The 24,302-nt window shown below is 37.8% G+C and overlaps 1 protein-coding gene across 3 annotated transcripts in view; it reads right to left on the bottom strand.

The window, feature by feature from the left end:
• The window catches only part of fgf14 (fibroblast growth factor 14), a 128,090-nt gene that overhangs the window by 4,491 nt on the left and 99,297 nt on the right, over positions 1-24,302 (bottom strand). For all 3 annotated transcript variants that reach the window (XM_075479214.1, XM_075479216.1, XM_075479215.1), the window contains exon 4: positions 481-679. In XM_075479214.1, coding sequence (XP_075335329.1) covers positions 481-679 — 199 coding nt within the window. The remainder of the gene's footprint in view (positions 1-480; positions 680-24,302) is intronic.

The raw sequence follows: 24,302 nt of genomic DNA, 5'->3' as shown, positions 1-24,302 counted from the left end.
CGATGTCGATATAGCATTGCCGACGTAAAAGACATTGACGGTGTCTGACAAGGCCGGCGTTGCGTTACACACCCAAAAATATGAGAGACAAACAATTACCAATGCTCTAGACATCCCAGATAACTGATAGTTGGATCATAGTCATAAGACGACTGTCTTGTAAAATAAGAAGGGTGAATTTGGCAAAGCTGAATATTCTTTGTTTTAATTATTATTTATTATTATTACACATTATTACATATATCTAAAGATTGTTATATTTTCTGTTGCAAAAAGAAAACAGAGCAGTAACAAGGGTTCATGCAACACTGATAGCTAAGTGCTTAAGGGACTAAGGCGTGAAGACAAAATGCGAAGAAAATGTAAATTTTGCTAATACACACTGAAGGAATTGCAACATTTGACGTATCTATTGTAAATTCTGAAACCAAACATGTTGTACTTTAATCCCATTTGCTCTAATGTGCATTCATTACATACCTTCTAATGGCTTAGGCAGGAAGTGAGCAGCTGGTTTTGTTTTTTTCACTCGGTTCCCCTTCATGGCTTGGCCGTCTTTATTGAGCCCGAGGAACCATGCTCTCCCCGACTCCTGTTGTCTGTACAACATGGACGAGTAGATCACATAGTAGTTCTCGAACACAGACTCTTTGAATTTGCATTCCGCTGTAAAGAGTTCCTGCAGAGATGAACAAAAGCAGCACGGAGCTCGTGAAAAATAAAGAAATAGCCCAAAAACAATGCAAATAAGATTTCATTCAGCTATAATATATGTGCAATACATTCAAGTTAACTCCAATGAATGATTCATATTTCACACTGTGAAAGAATGAAACAGATGTAAGATTAATAATTTATAGGATGGAGATCACCAGTACAACCGTCACTTTTATTTCATACCGACACTGTACAGAATAGGGCTGTGGTGAATACAGAAACTGCCAGGTGAAATGAACTTGATTCTTGTCCTTCTCTGGAAAAGGATGATCATTGCAGAGTGTTCCTGGCTATAATCATCTTCAGTGAAATGCAACTCTCATTCTATCCTTGGTCTTAACCTTGACATCAGATGCAAGAGCACTCATTTTGCCGATTAGCTCATGCTCCCGGTAGAAAGTATATATTCTTAGGCTCTGACACCAGGACACAAGGACCCAGATATCTTTCCAGATTTAGTTTGCTGGTTCCTCTTTTTCTTTTCTTTTTTTTAAATGACAAAGCTAGGAGTGGACCATTCTTCTTGCAAACATGTCTGCTTTCAACTATCAGAATATGACTTCCGGACTTTGCGCGAATGATGAATAATCAAGTGATTCTCTATCCTTTACAACTCAATCCGGCGATGAAAAAAGAACACTGAGGCACCACATCTCTCTCTGCTGTTACCAATTCATCTCCAACCAGAAGGGTAATAAAAAGCATTTCCACACTGTCTGCCCTGCCTTGCTAAAAATAAAGGCATTCATTCTGGTGTATTAATCAAAGCACAGTCATCACAATGGAGAACTTCGACACATCTGTTGAGAGTATTTTCACACTGAGCTGGTTAACAGAACCACTGGCACTGTATGTAACAACTTCTGATTTACCCCGTGCTGCTGTGATTTTTTTCAAAGTCAAAGTCTGGAGTCTCTGAAGTAATTATACAAGAATTCAAACTGACATATATCCTAATTTCTGTATGAACAGGCAAACTGTATAATATTTACAATTGCTCTGCTATTGTGAACTAAAGATGCTAATTAACAAATGATGAGAAATGAATAACAAATGTCTGTATGAAAATTTGCGTCAGTTCAAGAAGTTGACGAATCAAAGTTTGGTAATAAAAAAATCAGCACATTGCTATTTGCTGCTTCATACTAACATGTTTCCAATAAAAACAACAGCAAAGGATGCCACCCACTCTCAGAAACAGTCTGCTCTGATTGCTCGACTCCACTGGCTGGAGCAAGCAACCACACCATCACTCCTAAACTTTTGCCAGAACTCATAAACTCTAAAATCAAGAAAATGTTCAGCTGGATACAAAATAGTACATGCCTCCAAGTGCAGGATGAGTCATAAACATTTTTGTTTGTTTATTTTTCTTTTCCTTTTTTTTCAGAAAAAAATTACTTTCAGTAAATTACAAACAAGCTCTAAACTGATAGTCAGAAGTTATTTTGAAGTGTACTTCTATGGAGCAAATCCTGATGTTTAGAAGTGCAATACTGTATAAATCATATTGAAACACTTGTCAATGGAAAAATGGGTCTGGCTAAATTGAAACCTGATTCATGCTCTGGTATAAACACAATGCACAGTTCATTACAATATACAAAAGAGATTTGTCAGCCATTTGATTAAATTCCAAACATTACATCATCAGTGATTGGACGGGTCAGTAGGATTTATCTTTTGGAGCGATGACTGTCGACACAAAATTTAATCTACAGTCCACCAAAGGCGGTTGAGATATTTCAGTCTCATCATAGTAGTGAAAGAAAGCGTTGCAAGGAAAATAGATTAAGTGCATCAGAAACATTTTGCAGTGGTAGAGGCTTTCTCTTAATAAATGTCCTGTATAGCAGCACAGGAAGTTATTTCTCAGATCAGTTTCAAACACAGGCTGGTAGAGCTCAGAAAATAAAGTGGTTTCCTTAACAACCAGAAGGAGACTGCTTTGATCTCCAGCCTACAGGTGCTCCTCAAAGTCAAGGAAGGACAAATGGACGCCGTTTCTAGGGTGGCAACGTCATCAAGTCTCGCTGATAGACTGTTCCAATGTCAAAGAACAATCTAAGGAATTAGCCCTTCATTCTGTGAAATTTCAAGGATGCTTCTGTGTATCCTCAGCAGTCTTAAAACACCACAATCCTTTGTGTACGTCTGAGAGACCACAGACAGAAGATGGATCAATGTTGGTGCAATATCCATTTTAATATAACGTAAGTTGTTTTTTTTTTCAAAATATTTGTCGTGGCTATAATGTTATGAGCATTGTAATGTGTTCCAAAAGTACAGCAAAGTAGAAGCTGATGAAGTAAAAGACTGTTAGAGTCCTCACTTGTAAGTTGCTTTGAATAAAAGCAACGCCTGCTACATGAATTACTTTCATTAAAGCTTATCCTCTGCATAATATTCAGTTGACAGAAGAGCTGAACAGTAAGAGACAAAAAAACAATAATAATCCTAAAAAACTCCCGGCTGTATGTGCTTTCTTTCTTTGTTGTAGGACTTCTGGGTATTTCTGAGTATAGGGCACAAAAGCAGGATGCAACAGTTGACATGTCAGAAAACTCCAAAAGAGGAGCATGATCAGTTCCAGTTGAATACAGTCAAAGCTATTAGTGTAGTCATCAAAACATCAGAGTGGTGATCTGTTGCAGTGAGATATGTTGGCTATGGTTGACTGCTGTAATTATGTAAACTGAAACTGTCTTTATGTAAAGCACATTGAGTTGCCTGTGGTATGAAATGCGCTATATAAATAAAGATGCCTTGCCTTGCCTAATAAGAATCATCTCTCCAATAGAAGTCTAGGTTTAGTGCAGCAATTATTATTTATGTAATGCCTATAAAACAGCCTTGAATAATCATACAAGCTTGTGCCAGGGCCATAATTGTGGCTAATCAAATGCCTTCACATGGCATTTTACAGAGGCTGGGCATGTGGAGGTGGTTTGTTTGTGGAATGAGATTGGTAGTCGTCGTCATCAGCATCATTTGTATCTGAGAGCAGTGAATGCAGCTGACGGCATATGTATTGTTTGCTGATTGTTTTTTAAGTGCGTGAGCAGGGAAATTGAATGCTTTTATGTTTTTGTCTTGTCACAAAAAAATGTGCTTCTTATTTTCCTGTAGTTATTTCTCCATATTTGATTACACCGTCAAAAGAAGGCAGACAACTAAGCAGAGTATACAGACATTACGGCTGAATTGCTGACCTCTGATTGTACACTTCATGGAAAAGATCTTCTCCAAATTCTTGCCACCGCCATGAAAACACCGCGAGGACAATCTAATCAGCATGTTTACAGTACAGTACCATAAGATCAAATTATCTCATATAATCAAAAAACAGGTTGTTCAAGAGAGTACGAAATAAAGTCAACAACACCGGTGTTGAGCAAGACTATAGGAAAAAAACCTATAGGAAAATAAGTAGCCATAACAGAAGTTAACTTGTTTGTTAATTTTAATCTCAGTGTCAGTAGACTTTTTGAAGATAACACCGCTTAGTTGTATTGTTTTTGTGTTACTGTGGCACAATATTAGGCAAATTTGGCAATTAAACCGTCTTTGAGAGTTGGGCACATGGAGCCACACAGAGACTCTAAGCTTGCGATTCTAATAATTTCAAAGAAGCAAATAAACAAAAGGCAATGCTACCCTTACATTCTAACATCTGGTATTTTGGGGAAATATGGGTGACATTGAAGCAGAACAAAGAAAATGAGATTCAGGCACAACATGCACCAGTGGAAAATCGAATAATTTTCGAGGCAGCAAAGGGTTGATTTTCTACCCTCTCGATCTCCCCCAATTGGTGCTCCACATCAGTGGATCCCTGGCTTAAAATGGGTCATGCTCTGAATGAGAAGGCCATAATTGACCTTGGCCACAGACAGTGTAAGGGCCAAAACTGCTCAGCCCTAAATAATCAGCCCCCGTCAGCAAAGCAAAGTAGACAGGGACGGAAATAAAGAAGAGTCACAGCGAACGAGAATGACTTGACCCTGAGAAAAAGAAAAGACTGACCAGTGATGTGACTAGGGGGAAAAGGAGGGATCCAGGGAAGAATAATAAGAAAAAGAGGAAACAGATACAAACAGGCTGAGAGAGTGTGAGTTTTACAAGCCCTGATAAGCCTCTGAAAAAGCCCTGAAATGCCTTGAATTGCTTTTTAAATCAGGAGCAAAGGGACTCACCCTGAAACAAGACTTTTTTAGAAAAAAATCATAAAGGTTGACATTACACAGCACAGCTGCCTAAAAGTAGGTGAGAGGAGGTTCATATGAGGAGGATGATTCATTAATATGCAGAGTGACTGCTCACTAACCCAATGTGGAAACCAAGAAATTGTTTATTAATGCTGCCAGCATAAAACCTATTAATCCATGGAAAAAGGTCAACCTCCAGAAAGCCGAGCTGCATCGACAATGCTACACTGGTCTCATATGTATAAGAGTCACGTCGACAATAGTTGCAGACAATGGGTTTCTGTCTGATTATTATACTCAGAGGAGGTGAGAATAGCCTGTAACCAGCTGGATGAACTGTGTACACAGGGTACAGTTTAATCTCTCGTTTTTTTATCATGACTACTCTAAATCAATTTGACATCAATATAAACATACATGCTGATAACAGCCAATTCATATGATAAAAAAAAAAAAAAATGCACTAATGCATGCATGTTTGTAAAAATAACTCCAACAGTTTTCAGAAATTTAGTCATAATTCCCCATCATATTAAGTAAACACCTTGAGAAAGTTACGATTTGGGTATGAAAAAAATATATGATGGTATGGATGAAATCTTTGCTATGACTTTTCCCTGTCTTCTTACAGATCCTTAGATTTGCAGTTAGCAGAATTCTACATTATGAGGATTTCCAACAACAACACAAATGTGTATGATATGTAATGAAGGGGCTTGGAGAAAAAGTCTACATGAATATTTAAAAAAAAGGAAAGATAAAAGATTAACAAAACAGTGAGATTTAAAAAATATGAATTATTGAATTTTTTTTTCAAAAATGAACACTTCAGTCATATTCTTTAACTATATGCCCTCAAGCATTTTCAATAATAATAGTGGACACAGATATGCCTTAAAGCCAAGTTTTCCATATCAGCTGTAACTATTAGATCATTTACCTCCATTAAGACACAACTGCAGTACGTGTTATCTAACATGAAGAAAAGTGTGCTTCTGGACACCATTTTTGAAAAGAAGTATGACAAAAACAGCTACACTTTCAAAGTGTTAGGCCACCGGAAGCACTTACTCCTTCAATGACATTTCCCTTAAGGCAGTGATGCATTGACACTGAGCCATAACTGCTTCCTTGGCTTATCAAACAACCATTCCCCTTCGCACTCACAAAAGGAAACGTTGTAAAAGGGCTAATCTCGAATCAAGGTGATCCTATAATGTGCAATGTCCTATAAAGATTTACGATATAGGTTCATCTTGGTGTGAAGTACCCCGTAAGTTGAAAATAAAACCCTAGAAATGCCTTGAAAACAATTTTTGATCATTTATAGAAAGAATTTCCAATGTTCTTAAGAATTAGTCATGGGTATTTTGAAATCATAAAATTAGAATTGTTTTTAATGTCTGTTAATTGATACATTAACTTCAACATAACAAGGGAAGAGACACTCCTTTCCGTTGCACCTCATGGTGTGTAAAATTCTTACAACGTTATTCATGAGTGCACAGGGTTGATTAATATATTGTAAGGCTTTGGTATAAATCACTGCTGGACACAGTAAAGTGCATAGGAGAGATTATTTGCTCATACTAAATAGAAAAACATGCTGTATAAAGAAAATGCTGGTAGGCAAACACTCAAAGCACAACTACCCACGTCTAGACCAGCAGGATTTCAAGTGTTTTAGTCCACTCTGCTATAGTTGATCCATAAATTGATGCCAGATTGGTGTCAAGACAGCCAGATATCCATTAGATTGGACAATCATCTCTTGTCAGACATGTTAGCAGTCTACTTCTGCTACAAGCTGACAAGAATATCTCTGACATATTGCATGCACGCACACAGAAACACAGAGCACACTCATCCAAGTCCAAGCACACAGAAAGAAATACAATGTTACTCATAAAGCAGATATACAGTGTTCATATATATATATATATATATGAGAGGTGTGTCTGCAGGTACAGAGCTGTCTCTTTTCTTGCTTGTTCTGTACTGTTAGTGTTGTTACACCCTCAGGAATTGTGTCCCAGTTTTTTTTTAATGAGGAGGTGCATGTCCTTCCCTTGTTGAGTTACTTGTCACTTGCTCTTTTGCTACTCAGCACTTAACTATCTCCCTCATTTCAGCTTTATATATACTTCAGCATGCACAGAAAGAGACACTCCTATTTGATGTACCTAATGGTATATAAATCTCTTAACACCGAACACACGAGTGCACAATTTCATATACGGTGTTTGAGTCTTCTTACTTATGTTAGTAGCCGAATGGGGTTTTAAGTGTTGGCTGTCCAACTGCTGCTAATTTTGACAGTTTTTTTCTGGTTACTGAGGTTTTTGTTATTGGACCTTTTTCCCATCTTACTCTAAAACCTATTACAGCTAAGGGTTTAAACCAGCCAATCAGGTAAATTAGCTGGCAAACCTTAAAAAGGAGAAAATGGCTAGAGACATTTCATACTGTCATCTAACCCACTGAACAACTAAACCATGAATGAAACAACTAAACTAACAAGAATAGTCAAAATAATTTTTTTCCAACTGGGTAATAATCTGTTGTGGGTGACAACATACTTCATTGAATTGAACTTTATCAGTTTAGGAGTCCTTTAATCCCATAAACATAGGTACTGTCGCCAAGTTACATAAAATCTATAAGTATTATCACCAAACACGATGCAAATGAAAATATGTATCTGTGATATTTTTTTTCCGGAAGTATAGATGTTCGGAAGACTTCTTCAGCCTGTCGCAATGACGGGTTTGATCTTCTCAAGAAATTTGTTAACGAAAAAATAACAAACGGAAGCGTTGAAAATGTAGAATGATACTCGTCTTGTGATTTACTTGTGATATCACAGAATACTTGTCTTTGTGTGAGGCCCCACATATGTGGAACACACAATATCTTCAAAGCCAAAGTAGTGAAATAATGCCACATATCTAGAAATGTTGCAGCAGTACAAACTGCTCTGCTTTAAAAGATAACACCATATCTCAACATAGGATCATCTGATGGGCTGAAATAATTTGTCATTGGTGTCAACAGGACTTTAGCATATTCTATCTATTGTACTATCCCATGGTAAGACATTCTCGCAGCAACAAACTGCCATTATAACTAAGCTACAAATAAATCCCTCCTCTGGCTGGAGGATAAAGGGTTAAGCTTTGTTGAGGCAGATGCAAAGCGAAAACAGCTGCAATTTTGTCAGACACACCTGCTTTTTCATGCCCTTTCATCTTTAGTAACACCTTGCGCTGAGTGGGTGGAATGGGACAGCAGAAGTTGTGTGTATGCAGTTAAAATAAAATCCAGTACAATTTGGATATAAATTGTGCAGGAACACCACCTTATCACAAATAGAGACACACTCAGATTTTCATGGTTTAACTGATGCCAGGTTGAAACCTCAATGATTCAGTGAGGGTCAAGAGCCTGACAATGGTCTTGACACGCTGCAGGAATTTAAATAGCTGCAGCTAATTTTTTCTGTTTATCACTCTTATGAGCTGCATATTAAATGTTGTCACTTTCATATAACATTACATTAATATTAATACAGTCGTGTATTACAAGTCTTTACAGCATGTTAATAATGGATGAACTATAATGCTTTCCATAGCTGTTTCTTTTATGTGTAGGGCCTTTATTTTTCTGATGTTGGATGATTCTGGCCCGGAAATAGTAGCAGGAGTGGTGTATGATTCAATTAAATTTTCAATTCAATTCAGTTTATTTATATAGCACCAAATTACAACAAATGTCATCTCAAGGCACTTAAATAATATAGTCCAATTCAAGCCAATTGGAGTTCAATTCATTGTAATCATAATTGATTTCAAAATAATTCCAATTCCAGAAAACCTATAGAGCCAATTCAAAAACAATTTACTAGCTAAGGAAACCAACAGATTGCATTGAAACTTGTCTTCAGTCCAATCTCCTGTCCTGAGCGTGCCTGAGGTGACTGTGGAAAGGAACGACTCCCTTTTAAAGAGGTAGAAACCTCTGGCAGAACCAGACTCAGGAAGGGTGGCCATCTGCCTTGACCAGCTGGGGTTTGAGAGGACAGAAAAGAGGGGAAACAACACTTTAACACCATTCAAATTATACCTGTTGGAACAGGGAAACACGAGTTAATGACTACTATAATGGCACATGTACATAATATCATTTGAGTAATCAAACGGCTCTGAGAACCTCAGGGAGGGGTCTCCTGCTGGTGCCCAGAGTCAGGACTAAACAAGGTGAGGCTGCGTTTCAGTTTTATGCTCGTAAAATCTGGAACAGTCTTCCAGAAGATGTGAGACAGGCCTCAACTCTGACAAAGTTTAAATCCAGTCTGAAAACAATGATTTTATTTGCTTTCTTGGGATTTTATGTCGCTGTAAAGCACTTTGAATTGCCTTGTGTACGAATTGTGCTCTACAAATAAACTTGCCTAGCCTTGATAACTGAAGGCTCTGCCTCCCATTCCACTTTTAGAAACTCTGGGAACCACAAGCAAACCTGCAGTTTGGGAGCGAAGTGCTCTGTTAGGAAAATATCTTAAAATGAGATATTTAAGATATGATGGAGCTTGGTCATTAAGAGGAGAAGGATCTTAAATTCTATTCTGAATTTAACAGAGAGCCAATGAAGATAATCTAAAACTGGAGAAATATGATCTCTCCTGTTAGTTCTCATTGGAACTCTTTGGATCAGCTGAAGGCTTTTCAGAGAATATGCGGGGCAGCTTTAATAAAGTAATAAAGAATTACAGTAGTCCAATCTTGAGGTAACAAATGCATGGACTAGTCTTCCTGCATCACTGTGAGACAAGATGTTCCTGATTTTAACAATAGCTGAGTATCATCAGCATAGCAATGGAAATTTATGCCATGTTGTCTAATAATGTTACCTAATGGAAGCACGTATGAAGTGAAAAGAATTGGTTCAAGCACAGAACCCTGAGGAACTCCATGACTTACTCTGGTGTGTAAGGAATATTCTTCATTTACAAGAACAAACTGAAATCTTTCAGATAAATATGACTTAAATCAGCTTAATTCAGTTAGTTTAATCCCAATAACATGTTCAAGTTTCTTTCATAAATGATCGACCGTATCAAATGCCAACAGGCCATGCACAGACACAAGACTGCTATCAGAGGCTTAGAGGCGATCATTGGTAACTTTCATCAGTGCTGTTTTTGTGTTATGATGCACTCTGAGTCCTGACTGAGACTTTTCAAATAGATTATTTATATCTAAATGATCACAAAGTTGCGCTGCAACTATTTTTTCAAGAACTTTAGACATAAAAGGGAGATTGATAATAGGTCGATAATTAGCTAACAATTCTGAATCAAGAGTAGGTTTTTTAAGTGAAGGTTTAATTACAGCGGTACATATCCTGTCAACAAAGACAGATTGATCAAATCCAATATGGAAGTGTCAATTAAGGGAAAAACCTCCTTGAACAGTCTGGTTGGGATTGGGTCTAAAATGAGGTGTGTATTGCTCCATTTACAATCTTGATTTTAATTTTAGAGCACATAAACACACACTAAATTCCTAAAATCATTGTATCTTTACTCATCAAAAATCATCACGAACACCACAGTTGTCTGTCCCAATTATACACAGCTGACTGACTATTGTGCTTCATGGTGAGTGCTAGAATTAACCACAGAGATGGTTAATAATTAACTGGTGGTCAGGTGTATGCTATTGATTTTTATATGCAAATTAACTGAAACCAGAGGCTTGGAATTGTTCAAATAATCATCAAAAAATCTAAACCTTAAAAGCATGCACTTAAAAATACTCAGAAACCATGCATATTCTAAACAATTTGTGACGGAAAGGCTAAATATTGAAACTGTATTAATATTACTCTTGAGGGTAGAACAACTTTTATGTGGCGATATAATGACGCATCTGCTCTTGCAATCTAGTTTCTTATTGTTAGCCACATCCCCATGCATTTACAGCCAAATTTAGCAAGCCAAGCTTTTAACCATAAATGGAACCAGGCAGATTATGTCTATGTTTATGCATTTAGAACTGCAAATACCTGGGGGTGCTGCTGGATAAACTGGAGTGGTCTGTCAACATAGAAGCAGTGTACAGGAGGGGCCAGAGCCGTCTCTTCTTCCTGAGACGGCTCAGGTCCTTCAATGTCTGCAGTGATATGATATGCATGTTTTATCACACTATCATTGAGAGTGCACTGTTCTATGCTGTTGTTTGCTGGGGGAGTTGCACTTCAGACAAAAACTGTAGGCGCCTGGACAAACTGGTGAAAAAGGCTGGTTCTGTTGTAGGCAGAAGGCTGGACCCTCTCAGTGCTGTGGTGGAGCAACGGATGAGGAGAAATTATATTCTGTTTTGGAGAATAATAAACATCCTCTCCACAGCATCCTGGCAGGACAGAGGAGCAGCTGCAGTGAGAGGCTCATCTCTCTGTGCTGCAGGACAGAGGTTCAGGAGGTCCTTTGTTCCCACAGCCATAAGGCTTTTTAACAGTGACTGCTGACATGTTTTTCTCAAATTTATTTATTTCTCTATTTTGTCATTTATTATTATTGTTAGTAGTAGTATTTTTATTATTATTATTATTATTATTATTATTGTCTAATATACAATCATTGTAAATATTTATAATTTTTTTAAGCTAGATGACTAATTTGACATTCCCCCATTGGGGGATGAATAAAGTATTTTTATATTCTATTCTATTCTATTCTATTTAGGAGATTACAGCTGTCTATTTGGAACGTGTCAGAATCTGTTATGTTACTATTATCTAATATTATGAAAGGGGCACAATAATGCCATGCAGTCGCACGGGTTGTCTGATAAAGGATCTCCATGTAAGGCTGTTACATAAAATTAAATTACTATTACTGAATGTGACGTTACGAATGGGTGATCCGACATCCCAAATATGTGTAACAATGAATGTTCATAAAGCTAAATGTTGAAGCTGCATTATAGAGATGCAACCTGAAATGGCTTAATCCAAAAAGCTAGATCAGAACTTTGGTTCCTTTAAACTTTGAGTTATAAGGGATTTGGCTGCACATAATCCTGCTTTCCCTTTTAGAACTTAACCGCACAGGGATCACTTCACAATTTTCATCTCTTCTGAAACCTTGACAACAAGCTGTCAGAACACTCATCCTGAGCATCTGTGGATGAGGGGAAGACGATGGAGGATTCCCCCAACAGCCTGTGCCTCTCATACTGGAAGTGAGCCGACAAGTCAGCCTGAAAGGATCCTCGAAAGCAACTTGTGGATCAACCATGACCCAAATTCTATCGATCAGGAAATCGGAGAGCTTGATTCTCAAATGCCTTACATTGAATTTTAAACAAACTGAAATCGGTGATGTCATGACACGTTGAATCTGTTGATAAATTGTTGGTGGAAGGTTGAGGTGGAGCATCTTTTAGCCACTCAAAAATGTCACTGATATTATGATAATATATTAGAATAATGTATAGATGAGGGAAATCTTAGATACAGATCCATCACAAAATAGAGAAAATAACATAACCAAATATACTTAGCATACTATAGATGGCAGGATTCAACTCCTGCAGAATATGGCTTAGCGTGAGGATTGAATATCTCTCTTCTGAAAACCTAAATTTGTCCACTGTAATATTTTCTTATGCTGTGGGAAAGGCAAGCCCAAAACACGATGGTACCAATTTTAATCTCCCTTGCTTAACTTCTACCCCTAAAAAAATCATCTCTGCCCTTTTTTCTATACACCTGCAGGTTGTAGCTGCACCCAGCTGGCCTGCAGCCGGTCACTGTAAAACTGTTCTGTGCAGCATGATGGAAAGTCGTATCAGTGGAGTTTACACATTTATAACAGAAAGTACTTCTGAAGGCAAAAAAAAGAGCAGATAAAAGTGAATTGTGTAGATTTATGTCTCAGAGCAGAATTTCATGTATCGCTCTCTGCAAGTTTTTTGATGGAGCAGTTAAAGATAAGTCTTCGACCTGACATAGGCAAACAGCTTTTATTATGTTGCAAATGTTAGAATAACCTTGCTGTCAGAGAATTTAATACAAAAAAGTTTATTTATTATGTTACCTTCTTTGACATGACAGTCATACTATTTCATTCATTACAAGTTGGAACAGAGTCTACAACATTTTGTAATATTATTAATGAAAGAACAGTTTAAACTGGTGAAAAGAATATATTTGGAGATGGGAGGCTGTTGGAGTTATATGATTGTCATTTAAGAGGCTTGAGTTTGCCTATTGGTTTTTATATATTTAATTCACACTTCAGTTTGTTTTGCCCAGATCTTGTTTACATTCACATTCACACTGTTTGGTTAAGTTTAGACATTAAACCTTCCGGTTTAGTTTGGCCATTAAAAAATACTTGGCCATGGTTAAAAAACCATCATGGAAAGCCTTAAAATAGACTCTCGTACAAAAGCAATCACTTGATATAAATGTCCATATTTAAGCTTTTCTCATGACAAGTCAATCCCCATGTGCAAAGACACAAACATTGCGTGTGCATACAATTACTTTAGTTTCATTCCTATTTCACTATTTACCACATGTATCAAGCATATTTTGACCAAGCATATTTTGTATGCTTACCTAAAGCATCCTAAAAAAATCCATTTAACTATTGTTATACTAGTTTGTTTTCTAGTAGTCTATTGAATTTCTACCATGCTAGGCATAGCTGATCTGTAAGATACAACTACAAGCAGCTGACTAAAGACTTTGATGATGGCCCAATTGGAATCCTTATCCTCTGACTCAACTTGGTTGCAGGAAACAGGCCATAAGAGATTGAATTAGAAAACCACACAGCCAGAAGGTTGGGTTTATCAGGTTTTCCTTGCAGTTCAGCATCTTTCTTTACCTAACCTTATCTGCCGAAAACAAAAACAGATCTAATAACAAATCAGCAAAGACAGTCATCGTACTTTGGTTTGGGCCGCTGTGTTTCAATTCCTAATGGAGAATATCATGGAGATACACGGAATCTATCATGGACAGCCTATGATGCGAATAGGAGTTTTACTTCTAAGCATCAACATGGTACAAATGAGGCAGCTGGTTCCCTTCAATCATCTCTTCTAGGTTTCTCCAGCTTCAGCACCCACACCGGGTCTATCTTCCCAGTTCCCAGGTGGCAGCCTTTTAACAACCCTGTGCAGAGATTCCTAGTGGACCAGATTTCTCAGAATTACCTTGCGGCCAGTGTGCAAAAAAAACACGTAACACATGCTACATGGAGACAAACTCCTTTTTTTTTCAGGGGTAAAAACTTTGAATTTTACATGTACATGTTAATCAAATTATACTATAAAATATCAAAAAAAGAAAAAAAAAAGGTGAAAAGCAGCACTACAGAATTTTATAAGTCCTTTCAGTCTCTTATGAAATGTTCTTATTTGCTGGACTTTCTCTGGGAGTAGTGCTGCCTTTTCACACGGAGAAGCCAGAAATGAAGTTGGCGTGTATTCCTTGATATAAAACAATAACATAAAAACTTCTGATGATATTGTAACTATAGATATTCAACAATTCATTGTGTTCTCCGCTGATAGCTACAAGTGTGTGTATGTTTCCTTGTTTGAAAAAGCTTTTTGCTGGCCCCCAGATCCTTCTGACCTGCTGGCCTCTGCGTTAAGTTTGGTTTAAGCACTGCAACCAGAAAATGGTGTGGTGTAAACATTTAATCTGTTTTGTATGGGATACAGTTTCAAAAATGAAACTCTTAAACTTATAATTGTTTACCCTTATGTGTTCACAAATAAACTTTCACTTTCTAGTGCTCCTACTGCTGTATTGGGTGGCTTACAGTGGAAATAGCCCCATACACAATAGAGACAGGCTTAGATGTGATTTAAGAGGATGAATTTTCATTGTTTACAGCCCTTCTGCAAGAGCTCTCAATGTATTGATCTTTACAACTCCAGGGGTGAAGCTTGATGAAATGTTACTTTCATTTCATCGGTGGAAACTGTGCAGGGAAAAGAAGGATTCTTGTGGAAGAAAAGAGAGACTGTAGATATTACACCTGGAGGCTAGCTGAGCACTGAGGCCTTTTCTGTCACAGCACAAGAACCTCCATCTTTCACACACCCACACTTTGATCCTGCTCCAGAGAAGAGCTTGAACAGGATGTGGACCTGCTACCCCGTGGGTATGAAACAAAAGGCCCTCTGAGGCTTGAACTATGATGAAACCAGCCACCCGAAAGAGTTTATCTTTATGAATCATTCCTGGGTGCTGAATTGAATCAAGCATAAATCAAATTGTATTGACTGGGATTTTTCCTGAGCCAAACATGGCAAATATGTTTTACGTGTGCATTGTACCGGTACACATACAACTAAAATTGACTGTTTATAGTATACTTTGTCTTATGCATGGTTGATACTAGCTTAAACTAAAAATAACGTCAATAATGTCAGATTGTAGGCTCATATCAGGCTAAGGATTTGTTTGTTACTTCTGGAAAATCTAAATCTAAATTCCGGTTTAACCACCAGTTTCCTATACAGTTTGTCAAACCTACGTTTCACCTTGCCGAGACCGCCATGTTTTGAAAACAGGACACAGCCTGGTTTATAATCAAATCAAATCAAATGAAATCAAATTGATTTGTATAGCACATTTCATGTACAAAACAATTCAAAGTGCTTTACATAAAATAAAAGCATTGCAGCAGGAAGTGGAAGAAGCATTAAAAATACATAGAACAAAATAAAATAATTTAAATGAATTTAAAAACAAGCAACAGTCCAGATAAATTAAAAGATAGAGTGCAGATTTCATGCATAGACACATGAGAAAAGAAATGTTTTTAACCTGGATTTAAAAATGTCTACATTTGGTGAAAGTTTAATCTCCACTGGCAGTTTGTTCCACTTGTTTGCAGCATAACAGCTAAATGCTGCTTCTCTGTGTTTAGTCTGGACTCTGGACTGGACCAGCTGACCTGAGTCCTTGGATCTAAGAGCTCTGCTGGGTTTATATTCTCTGAACATATCACAGATGTATTTTGGGCCTAAACCGTTCCGGGATTTGTAAACCATCAGCAGGCTTTTAAAATCTATTCTGTGACTGACTGGAAGCCAGAGTAAAGATTTCAAAACTGGTGTGATGTGTTCAGATCTCTTAGTCTGGGTTAAAACTCTAGCAGCAGCGTTCTGGATGAGCTGCAGATGTTTAATGCTCCTTTTGGGAAGTCCAGTTAAAAGAGCGTTACAGTAATCGAGTCTACTGGAGATGAATGCATGGATGAGTTTCTCCTGGTCTTTTTGGGAGAGGAAACCTTTAATTCTGTTGATGTTTCTGAGATGGTAAAAAGCTGCCTTGGTGACAGCTTTGATGTGGCTGCTGAAAGTCAGATCTGAGTCTATCAACACACCGAGGTTACCAACTTGGTCAGTGATTGTAAGGTCCCGAGTCTCAAGATATTTACCAACGCTGACCCTCTTCTCTTAACAGAATGATCTCAGTTTTGTCTCCATTTAATTGTAGAAAATTCTCTCTCATCCAGGTGTTTATTTCCTCCGGACACTGACACAGTACGTCTGCTGGGCTGCAGTCATCCGGTGACAGAGACACATAAAGTTGTGTATCGTCTGCATAACTGTGATAATTGATATTAAAGTTCTACAATATCTGACCCAAAGGGAGCATATACAAGTTAAACAGTTCCTAATTATACGCTTATAATTAGTGTAAAAGTGCTTGATTAGAATTTCCTTGTTTTTCTATTTCTTGTGACAATTCAAAACTTTTCTACAAAATAGTTTGGCAATATAGTCGCTCAGGTTTCCGCAAAACTGACCAACTTTACAAGATTTGGATGATTGCAGAGCTAAACCTGATTTGCGATAAAATAGGAATATGAAACAGTGAGCCAATAGAACTCCTAAGTGTGACCTCTCTGGTGAGTTTGCAAATGACAAACATTGTGTCTGCATTTGGACACTGAGCTCCTGAGCAGTACTTGCTGTGACAAGCACAAGGGTGCAATTTGTATTTGCATGGTGCTTGACATTTACACATCAGGAAAGAAATTAGGCCCGAGTTAGGGTCATTAATTCCGTGAACAAGCTTGACATATTTGCTCTGATAACTACTGCAATGTGCATTCACGAGAAAGTAACACTGACGCCACCTGTATATCTACATACGACCATATCCTCTGTGGGTCTCACGGAGGAACAAACGTATTCTTCTGTCTTTCCTTAATTCTGCTTTTCACAGGTGTAAAGAAACACTTATACTCACATAAACAAAGCCATGCATGCATACAATGCCTTTTTCTTTCAAGCTGTTTTGAAGAAAACAAAAGTTAACAACAGGCAATAAAAACAGGAACACACTGACAGAGGTTGGTTTGAATACTTACAGTATAAATGTTGTATTGTAATATATTTGTATGTACAGACTTATGATTTTTCTTTGGAGAAACAACAAACAAACATAAAGTTGAAATCATTTTTACCAGTTTAAGTTTGCCCACTGACTAAGAGTGGGCATACAGATTGAAATGAGGAGGCAGTGACTGCTCCTATAATTCCAGTACACTTGACCACAGTTTTCTTTCTATATGCCCACTAATCTCATTCTTTCCATTTCTGCTAATTGTCAACATATGTATGACCGATTCACCAGCAAGATTTTGTTTTCTGGATTCTTGTTTATTTGAAGTTTTTGATTGTGGAAGTGTTCCTCAGTGAGAAGTCGCAATGGACAATGTAACATTTTACAAAAAGATTGTTGACAGATTTTTATCGTGACAGTGAGCTTCAGGTCCTTATCTGGTCTGCAGTACTTTAAATCATATTTTTCAATATGTGCAAATATAGTACAGAGATATGAGAAACTTTTACAGCAAAAGCACATTAATGTTTATCAACTCTTATTCTAGGTCTCTCTGCATATACTGAAACTTATCTTTAGGAGGAGAAAAGACCATCATGGGATATGTCGTGCCACACACATGCATAAAAGTGCGGCAGAATTTCATCACCAACATTTGCTAACTGCATGGAAAGGGTCTTTAACAGTGTTTCTTTAGAAAATCTTCCTAAAACAGCTTGAAGCTTAGCTGTTTTCCCTGCAGCATACAAGGCTTTAGCTCAAAATCCACTTCAAATCCACTCAACTTTAGGGGAGCAGTTGTTAATGCTGATTCATGCTGAGTATTATGTAGCAATGATAATTTCCTGGGAAAAAAAAGTGAAAAGAAAGAAAAAAAAGTGTTTCAAACTAGATAAAAAAGCAATAATAATTGGCATTCAGTAGCCTAATCATTCAGACACATACCAAATAAATCCTATGTGTACCGACTGACTCTGGGTCCTCTAGACGTGTGTTGTATATGAGTTCTCTCAATGCCTTCATTTTGACAAATTTAATCCAATAAAGGCAGAATGGAAATAATTAACATCATTGTCCATCCATCATCTTCCGCTTGTCCGGGGATCGGGTCGCGGGGGCAGCAGCTTAAGCAAAGAGACCCAGACGTCCCTGTCCCCGGCCACTTCCTCCAGCTCTTCTGGGGGGACCCCGAGGCGTTCCCAGGCCAGCCGAGAGACATAGTCTCTCCAAAGTGTCCTGGGTCTTCCCCGGGGCCTCCTCCCAGTGGGACGGGCCCGGAACACCTCACCAGGGAGGCGTCCAGGAGGCATCCTAACCAGATGCCCGAGCCACCTCATCTGACTCCTCTCGATGCGGAGGAGCAGCGGTTCTACTCCGAGCCCCTCCCGGATGACCGAGCTTCTCACCCTATCTCTAAGGGAGAGCCCAGACACCCTGCGGAGGAAACTCATTTCGGCCGCTTGTATTCGCGATCTCGTTCTTTCGGTCACTACCCACAGCTCGTGACCATAGGTGAGGGTAGGAACATAGATTGACCGGTAAATCGAGAGCTTCGCCTTCTGGCTCAGCTCCTTCTTCACCACGACGGGCCGGTGCAGAGCCCGCATCACTGCAGACGCCGCACCAATCCGTCTGTCAATCTCCTGTTCCATTCATCCCTCACTCGTGAACAAGACCCCGAGATACTTGAACTCCTCCACTTGGGGAAGGATCTCGTTCCCGACCCGGAGAGAGCATTACGCCCTTTTCCGGCCGAGGACCATGGTCTCAGATTTGGAGGTGCTGATTCTTCAATGATAACATCATTGTGCTTTTGGTTAATTCGATAATTAATTTGACTATTTTAAGTTATTTCACAGGGGACCTGTTGTACACAATAACTGCTCTGTGCACATATATATGTATTATGTAAATATATATATATTTGAACTTTAGTTGAGCAGCCAAGCCAAATTCACAATTTGAAAAAAAAAGTATTATTCCCTTTTATACTGGCACTTTATACAACCCCTAAATTCATCCCCTGTCTGAATTGGCCATTTTAGTTTGTTTCTCTCGAAGGACTCGCCCTTCCAATGGTTTATGGAAACCTGTGCTTGCTCTGGTCTGTATGGAACTCTCATAACTAAACAAAAAAACCTACCAAGTAACATCATTTTTTCATTTGTGATTGGAAATGACAACTTCACATGTCATCTAATACTGATACAGGAACTTAGACTGAACTCGATGTTACTTCTCTGCATGTTGAAATATAATACATAAAGCTACTGTGTGTTCTTAGATGTGACACTAAAGAGTCCTAACCAAGCATCTCTGCGTGATTAAGTTGGGATTGAAAGTGGAATACTGGGGCAGATGATGATATAAGCAAGTTGGTGACAAAATTATGACATCTCAGCACTAAAGTAAGAAAAACATTCGAGATTAATGTTCAAGTAATGAATGAGGACATTTACTGTAGTGCTTGATGAGCAGGTGGACATGTCAACTGGGAAGCCTACAGGAAGGCAACCACAGCACAGCCCACATGAATAGATATTTCCATCAAATTATATTTGCATACCTCAGGATTAGCTCTTAAAGATCGTCAAAGAAAGCTGATGAAATCAATAACATTTCTATAGTTATTTAATTTAGCAGTGAAGAGAAAGCCCTGTGGATTTGAGACCCGGCTTTCAATAACCTGCTTTGTTAACTGAATCAATTTATTTGCATTCTTTTGCGCTGTTCGAAAGGTCATTAATGGTTTTAGAGTTGCTCATGACGGTGACTGCTTTTACAGGAAGGAGTGACCGACAAATTGGGGGCAACAAGCAAAGGTTGTCTGCATTCAGTCCTGACAATAATGACCACAGCAGGGCTTTCCCTGCCAAACACACCTTGGAGATCCCTCTCCCCCTTCACTCTTTAAACTCTCTTTTCCCTGGTCGATGCACTATTTATATATTCCCCAGCCTCATGCTTTCTCATTATCTGTCAGCAGCACACAGTTCATAGCTTTCCCTGCAGCATCTCACTAACAGCTGTTTGTGAGTTTTTGGCCACTCCATTTTAACACGGATATGAGGATTATCTCAGATGGATGAGGGAGATTCAGCGTAAGCTGTGGCTCACAGATCAATACTTGGCTATAGGCCACCATCCTAGGAAAGGAAATTAAGAACATTTGAGATGCAGAGGGGAGATATCTAGGAGAAACTTCATAGAAACTTGCACAAGCTCTCACAGCTACCAGCACACACACTTCTATATTTGTGCATGGTATTTTATAGTAGAACACTGTTTGGTACTGTTAATCTAATTACATTGTATACCATTGTGAGACAAGGTTATCACTATATATTAGCCTAGTAAACATTATCACGAGTTAATGATCAAAAGTAAACTTGTAATTAAGAGTCACCTACGCAAGGCATTCATGATAGTTTTTTAGCAGTTTCCTTTAGTCATGGCCATCTAAGACAAACACAGGTTGAATTTCACTCCAAAATGATTTTTTTGTAAAGTCTAACTCACAATTTATATTTTCAATTTCATCTTAATTGCTATTAACTCAAATGAGCAGAAAAATTAAATCAAACACACGTTCTCTCCATCAATAACCCTGCACTTAAGATATCGCAGACTTTCATTTCTGTTGGATGGAAAATGTACTCAGCTCACAGAGTTTGAAATGAGACAGTGAAATATATAGATATAACCAGATGATATAAAGAAATTATTTTCTATCTATCAAAAAAATGGCCTTGAGAACAGGTGTCCAAGTTCCATGTAACCAATGTCCTGTCAACAGCTGATCACACTTTCTCAACCAAATAAAATATACAGAACTTCTATGAAACATTTACGGGGTTTCATGCATTTTCATGACGTGTAAGGAAGGTTTAAGCAGGCCAGACTTAGCCAATAGATATGCTCATCGGTAGCAACTCATACTTGTGGCAACTGTAACAAAATGTGATCTGTGGCGACCTCACCTCCCATGTGGACCAGTAAAAATGCTTTTTCACACGTCACATTTACTTTTACTTGCAGTTTGCTTTCAAATTTACTTGCTATCTGGTTAGGTTAAGTCACTTGATCAACTTGGTTTGATTTCGTCATAAAATAAATATGGTTCAGGTATAAAGGTTTACTTGGTCAGGGTTAAGTAAACATCATTGCTTTCCCAAAAATAGACCATCTCATTACTGAATGACAAAACTCAATTTTTTCTAACTTACAGGAGTGACAGATGAATATTTCGTGTGGTCACCAAAGAATTCTCCCACTGAAAACTGTTGACAGAATGCTTTTTTCTGTAAATATAATGTTTGGGGTAAGAGTGCTATAACTAGCCTTGAACTACTTGTGCTGAATACTGTATGAATGGCAATTCAAATAATTTCAGCACAATCTTCAGTTGTGTATCTTCCATATCTCCAGCGGTCATTCTGATTTATAATTCACATAATAGGGAGTTAAAGATCTTGAGTTTAAGTGATGAAAACTCAGAGATGTTTAGCACATCATGACAGCTACAGTATAAAACTTTTAACGCTAAAATCAGATCCAGCACTCAGACGTAAAAACTTTATTAAAAGTCACCTTTTTTTCTTTTGGGCTGCTCATTTATCTGTTACCATCACTGTTTTGAGGTGGAAGTGTTATTATCATGTTGGGTCGTAGACATCTTTTTCCAGTTTTAGGGGTAGGATCAGAACTCACAATAAGTTGATTTGTCTGCAAGCGTGAGATGGAGTGCGAATTAGCAAAAATAATTTCAGACATAGTTGGAAGAGTGAAACATTTTAGCATAACGTTACAAAGTTATATTGGGAAAGCCAATATAATAATTGCTCCTTAATGCAACTCTACCACTTTCAAGGTCAAGAAAGGTTCTGCTGGAAAAATAAACCTTTGTTTGATCAACTAGCTGCAGTAAAGAACAAGGGCAGAGCGATCCAAAAGGAGAACTAGCCAATGCACTAACATGACATGATCAGCTGTCTTTAAAAATAGAAGTTATGAAGTACAATAAGTTATATTTGAATATGTTATTGTAAGAAGCTGGTAGCCAAGAAGATTACAAACAAGGCGATAAAGATGGAGATGAAACTGATGACAATCAGCTAATTTAAGCACAACTTATTTCTCTTTGTTCCATTATCTGTCAAAATAAATGTCTGTGTTCCATATACCATAAACCAGCCTATCAGCCGACATCTTCCAGGGATCTTTCTGACATTCATTCAGTAAGTCATATATGTGTCATGTCAATGAGGGACTCGGAAAGCAGCTGCACTTTCCGACTCTTAATTAATCAAAATAAACAGTGGAACAACAGCAACAGAGATGGAGGACAAATAAGCTATATTGTGTATTCATGATTTGTAAGTCAGAGTGCTAGAATCCCCACAGGTAAACCCTTAGACACTACAGTAATTAATTCCTGTAATTAAAATATTGTACAAAATGGTTCATTGCCACGGCTGAAATCTCCACAAAGCAAACTGAACTGACAAGCATTTTGCAAAGATGGAGGATGACAGAAATTTTAGAAAGTATCTTGCAGTAAAAAGAGAGTTTAAAGGCATTTATAACAACAGTGATGTGTAAATGACTAAAGCACCAGTTGTTCTATTCTTATGTCATCTTGGCCCCGACCACACGTTTACCAGTTGGGCTTTGACGCCTACCTCCAACCTTGTTGTTCATTTATGCAAGAAGCCTCTCTCCCTCCAGCCCTTTTGACCGCATCTCTTCCTGACACTGCATTAAAGGCAATGGAGAGCAACACTTTGGAAATAATGAGGCTATACCCCCGCCTCAGCTCTGAGCCTGACACACCTCTGGAGGCGAAATCATCTGAATAATTACTATAGGTACCAGAGATCAGAGGGAATACAAAATATGCCCTATGACAGTCTTTGCTGTAAAACTTATATTCATGTATACGTGTGCATTTTTTTTTGTTTGTTTTTGTTTTATTTAATTAATTAATCAGTTAATTTCATTTGGTACAAGCTGTTCCACCTTTTAAACCTTGAATAGTTATTCTCCCACCAAGCACCTTTTTCCATCTCAGTCCTTCAAAGCCAATTCCAAAGTAGTTAGTTAAAGTTCGGAGGGTATGTAAAATGGACATAAAACGGAATGCAATGCTTTCAAGATCTCATAAACCAGCATTTTATTCATAATGGCAAATAAAAAAAAATTTAAAAAATGTTGAAAGTTAGACATTTTACAACTCCATGAAAAATATTTGCTCATTTTGAATGTAATGTCTCAGAAGAGTTGGGATGGGAGCATCAAAGAAACAGAAGAAGCAACATGCTGAAAGTAATTAGGTTTATTGGCAACATGTTTAGACCGAGTATTGTTTTACCTTTGGCCTAATTTTTCACTTTTTCACGTACTTTATTGTGAAAGTTGCAGTATAAACAGTTCTGTGTGCTTCATTCTTCTTTATTTATATGCTCCATACGCTTGTATGTTTAGCTGTTAAAGTTTATCCAACCATAACGCTAGAGAAGCTGTATATTAGTCCAAACAGATGACAAAGGTGATATGTTTGTGTGGATATTTCTTTGGAAGTTATATTTTTCTGTAAATGTAAAAATTCTGATGGGTTAAAAAGCCTAAACACAAAAAAAAACATTATTTGTAGTCCATGCTTTTCTTCCTGAAACAACATCAACATGAAACATAGCAGCATAAAAATCATTATTCCTTGTGGCTAGTTTGCCTTGCATCAAGCAAACAATAAAAAGCTGTATTACACACTTACTGTGATGGCCAGCTAGAGAAACAGACCAGACTAGACTTCTCAAGACAGACTTCCTTATTAAAAAAGAAGCTAAAAAGACATATTTCAATTTTTTTCTTTGTTCAAATCAAATCAAATCAAATTTATTTATATAGCACATTTCATGTACAAACAGTTCAAAGTGCTTTACATAAAATAAAAGCATTGCAGCAGGGAGTGCAAGAAGCATTAAAAATACA

Source organism: Odontesthes bonariensis, chromosome 12 (genome assembly GCF_027942865.1).
Source record: "Odontesthes bonariensis isolate fOdoBon6 chromosome 12, fOdoBon6.hap1, whole genome shotgun sequence".
NCBI classification, from domain to species: Eukaryota; Metazoa; Chordata; class Actinopteri; order Atheriniformes; family Atherinopsidae; genus Odontesthes; species Odontesthes bonariensis.
Note: the sequence above shows the minus strand (reverse complement) of the source record. Positions and strands in the feature narration are given on the sequence as shown.